The sequence below is a fragment of the Euprymna scolopes genome, chromosome 3 (assembly GCF_053919585.1).
Source record: "Euprymna scolopes isolate OS-2025 chromosome 3, ASM5391958v1, whole genome shotgun sequence".
Taxonomy (NCBI): Eukaryota; Metazoa; Mollusca; class Cephalopoda; order Sepiida; family Sepiolidae; genus Euprymna; species Euprymna scolopes.
Genome location: NC_136484.1, coordinates 85,048,198 through 85,052,300, shown reverse-complemented (window position 1 = coordinate 85,052,300; position 4,103 = coordinate 85,048,198). Strand labels below are relative to the sequence as shown.

Here is a 4,103-nt window from a genome sequence, read left to right as displayed (position 1 = left end):
TTACTAAAGCTATGGTTTTCAGTAATAAAATGAAAATTAAGCATCGTACATTGTAACAATTACAAAAAAATATTAATTATTTTAGTAATATCATGAAAAATGTCCCTAAAGTCCGTATTAACGAGATCGATATTACCATTGAATTAAACATTGTTTATTCAATATTTTCACATATAAAAGTTATAATTGACAAAATATGTTCTTTTTTTAAGGTTTTATATATATATATATATATAAATATATATATATATATATATATATATATATATATATATAGTAATTTATAAAATATATATGGCGATTAAGCTACACTGAATATTCCGCGTTGAAGGACTCTTCAGACGCGGAATATTCAGTGTAGCTTAACCGCCATATATATTTTATAAATTACTAACTAGCTGTACCTACGTATTGAGCACTTTTGAAGTAAATACTTAAAGTTTACGCATAAATCTATACTTTCGTATATTAATTTTATGTGAGTAAATTAAGTAGTTATATATATATATATATATATATATATATATATATATATATATATATATATATATATATATATATATATATAAAACATAATTTTTATTTGTAAGATTCTAATATTTTCATTGGATGGATGATCATGTAATCATCAGTGTAAGTTTTATATAATCTTGAAAAATAACATAAAATTGAAAAATTGAAAAGCAGGAACACAGAAAAATAATTAAATTAAAAAATGGTGAAAATATATATACAAACGTTCACTGTAGGTATGTATGGGTGCACGTCAACTCGGTTTTGTCTCCCCCCCTCCACCTCTTCCTTTTAAGCATCCGATGTCATGTTCAGATACGCTTTTAGATAGTTTTATGTGGTTCCATACTTTTTTAATTTTGCCATCATGTTTTATTTAGCATGAATGAACAAACCTCATTGCTACAACTGGCACATTTTTGCATAATTATTACCTTTTTTAGCAAAAGTCAAGTACATTTATTTCATTAATTCATTAATTCTAAATAATTTACTTGGAAATAATTCAAGAAAACTTATGTTTATCTTGCCAGAAAAATTTAAAGACAATCTTATTCATAATTACGTGAAATGATAATTTGAGATAAGATTGTCCATGTATCTTTTTTTATTTTACACCCTTTTTTTCTTTGAGAGATTAACTTTAAGATATAATCTTTCAAACACAATCAAAAGGTAATTAAAAATTTAAAAAGTATTATGATCAGCCGACGTTCAAAACCATGTCTCTCACTGAATCAGCCTGCATGTATTATTATTGAGATTTTGGAAATTTAATGCAATACATATTTTCGTGTCTGATTTGTATTTGAATTGAAATATTCTTTAATAAGACAAATTTTCACTGATTTCAAAGACACAAAATTGGTCCCAACCCTTAGTAGAGGCCATTTTGAAACGACGATAGCGTTGTAGCGTCTACCCCGGAACTAATTTTGACAGTGACATTGAACATTCACCGTTTCCGGAGAGCTCCAAAAAAAGACAAAAAAAGCAGTGGCGCTAAATTCGAGGAGTCTCTCGCTCTCTTTTTGATTGCGAACACCAGAGGAGTAAGACGCGTTACTGCCACGCTCTGTAGCTCATGCGTGACACACCCTGTGCCGGTTCCAATGGTGAAACCATACAAAAAAAAGAAAAACATTCTTCTTATCTATTCACTCCGCTCCTTACCCGAATGGCTTTTCTAAAGAAAATTAATTTATCGTTTCTTTCCAACTTAACGCCAAAAACATTTGACCAGTCGGGAAGGATTTCTTCTTCTTTTTTTTTCAGACTCAAAAGAAACACGAGTGTGATACACCAGGGCAAATAAATTTACACCTCTTATAACAAGCCAAGTCTGATTATTTGTTTTTAATTAATTTTTCTAAACATTTGTTTTCTTATTAATGTTTTTGAAAAATTAATTTTAAGTGAGCTGTTTGTTGTTTTGCCCAGCGAGCACCTTGCTTCACTGGTGACCCCTTATTTTCGTCAGATTTTGGCAGAACACGCAAGGAATTGTGGATAATGTCAATAAGGAAGAATTATCTGTAATCACACAAGAGAAATTTCTCAGCGACCACGCGCACGCCGAATGACGTATATGTCGACCTTAGCGGCACATCGGTTTTTCTAGGCGTAAAGGATCTCACAGAGATTTTCTGCGGTCATCGTTCTCTTCAACGCGTTCCCCACGATGGACAGTGAGGCGCTTCCTTCAACGACGGCTACTCAGGCTATTTTGAGGATTCCTCCTTTTTGGACGCACGATCCAACATTATGGTTCGCACATGTAGAGGCCCAGTTCTACACGCAAAGGATCCTGAGCGATGTGACGAAATTCAACCATGTGGTGGCCGCATTAACGCATGAAGTAATGGTGGAGGTTCGCGACCTGATCATGTCACCCCCTTGATCGATCAGCTATGATTATTTCAAATTGGAATTGATTCGTAGGACAACCGATTCACAGCAGAAACGCCTTCGTCAACTTCTCGTAGAAGAAGAACTCGGAGATCGGAAACCGTCTCAGTTACTCAGACGTATGAAGCTGTTGATGGGTGAGAACTCACTACTGCCGGACATACTTAAACAACCTTTCGTCAATAGACTGCCGTCGAGTATTCAAATGATACTCGCCTCTTCGAATGACTCCACAACCATTGAGGAGCTAGCGGACCTAGCCGACAAAATTATGGACGTGACCGTTTCCATAGCCCCAGTTCACACGCACAGCTCTAATGATGCCCTGCCTAACGTCGCAAACCCCTCCATGGATATACGCGAGGAACTAGAGCGACAGGCTCAAATGATTCACAACCTGAGTGAACAGTTACGTGGCCTCGAGCTCAAACCAAAAATGCATAAGCACCCCACTGAGCGAGTCTGTCCCCGGCGATTTAGCAGCACTCAGAACAGCGGTGGGCTCTGCAAGTACCACGCGCGTTTCAGTGAAAGAGCTTACCGATGCCACCAGTCATGTTCATATACGAAGAAACGTCTCTCGGGAAACGCCCAGGCCAGGCAGTAGGAGTGGCAGACACTCCTGGCAAGAACAACATTGGTCGCACCCTGTACGTGACTGATAGAACCACTGGTATACGATTTCTCGTTGATACCGGTGCGGAAGTCAGTATCATCCCTAAGAAGTTCGTGAAAGAGAATCGTCCTCAATCAAACTTATTTCTACACGCAGTGAATCACTCCTCCATTCCTACTTACGGAGAGACATCGATAACATTAAATCTTGGATTACAGCGCGCACTATGTTGGGTCTTCATCGTCGCAAAGCTACCCGTTCCGATTTTAGGGGCGGATTTTCTGCACCATTTCGGCATCCTTGTAGATGTCAAACGTGGCAAACTCATTGATAATAACACTGGACGTTCCATGCAAGGTATGATCAGTGGGTCGACTGAGATCAGCCCAGTTATACATAAAGACACCACGGATCCGTATACAGATTTGCTGCGAGGTTTCCCAGAATTAACTCGCCCTACATTTAATGGTGACAAAGTTAAACACGATGTCACTCATCATATCCAAACAAGGGGACCGCCTGTGAGCGCGCGCCCACGCTGACTTAAACCCGATCGTTTAAGGGCGGCTAAACAAGAATTTCAGCACATGTTGGATTTAGGCATTATTCGACTCTCTAATAGCAACTGGTCATTGCCACTCCACATGTTGCCAAAAACATCAGCCGGCGAATGGCGCCCTTGTGGGGATTACCACGCACTTAACAGTCGCACTACTCTGGACAATTACCATATTCCGCATCTGCAAGACTTTTCTAACTCACTTCACGGAAAAACAGTGTTCTCCAAAATCGACCTTGTTCGCGCGTACAACCAGATTCCCGTACACCCAGAGGATGTTTCTAAGACTGCGATCACAACTCCTTTCGGCCTTTTCGAATTCTTACGCATGCCCTTTGGATTACGTAATGCAGGGCAATCTTTTCAACGCTTTATCGACGCAGTTTTGCGAGGACTACCATTCGTCTATGCATATATCGACGATCTCCTCGTGGCAAGTGCATCAGAACGTGAACACTTACAGCATCTGCAGCAGTTATTTCACAGATTGACAGATTATGGCGTTAT

General features: G+C 38.5%; 1 protein-coding gene across 1 annotated transcript; it reads left to right on the top strand.

Annotated features, from left to right (window-relative positions):
* Positions 1–2,964: 2,964 nt before the first annotated feature.
* On the top strand, positions 2,965–3,579 carry LOC145261778 (uncharacterized). Its single transcript, XM_080119787.1, has one exon. It carries the CDS (start codon positions 2,965–2,967, stop codon positions 3,577–3,579), a length of 615 nt encoding a protein of 204 aa, XP_079975913.1.
* The last annotated feature ends 524 nt before the right edge of the window (positions 3,580–4,103 follow it).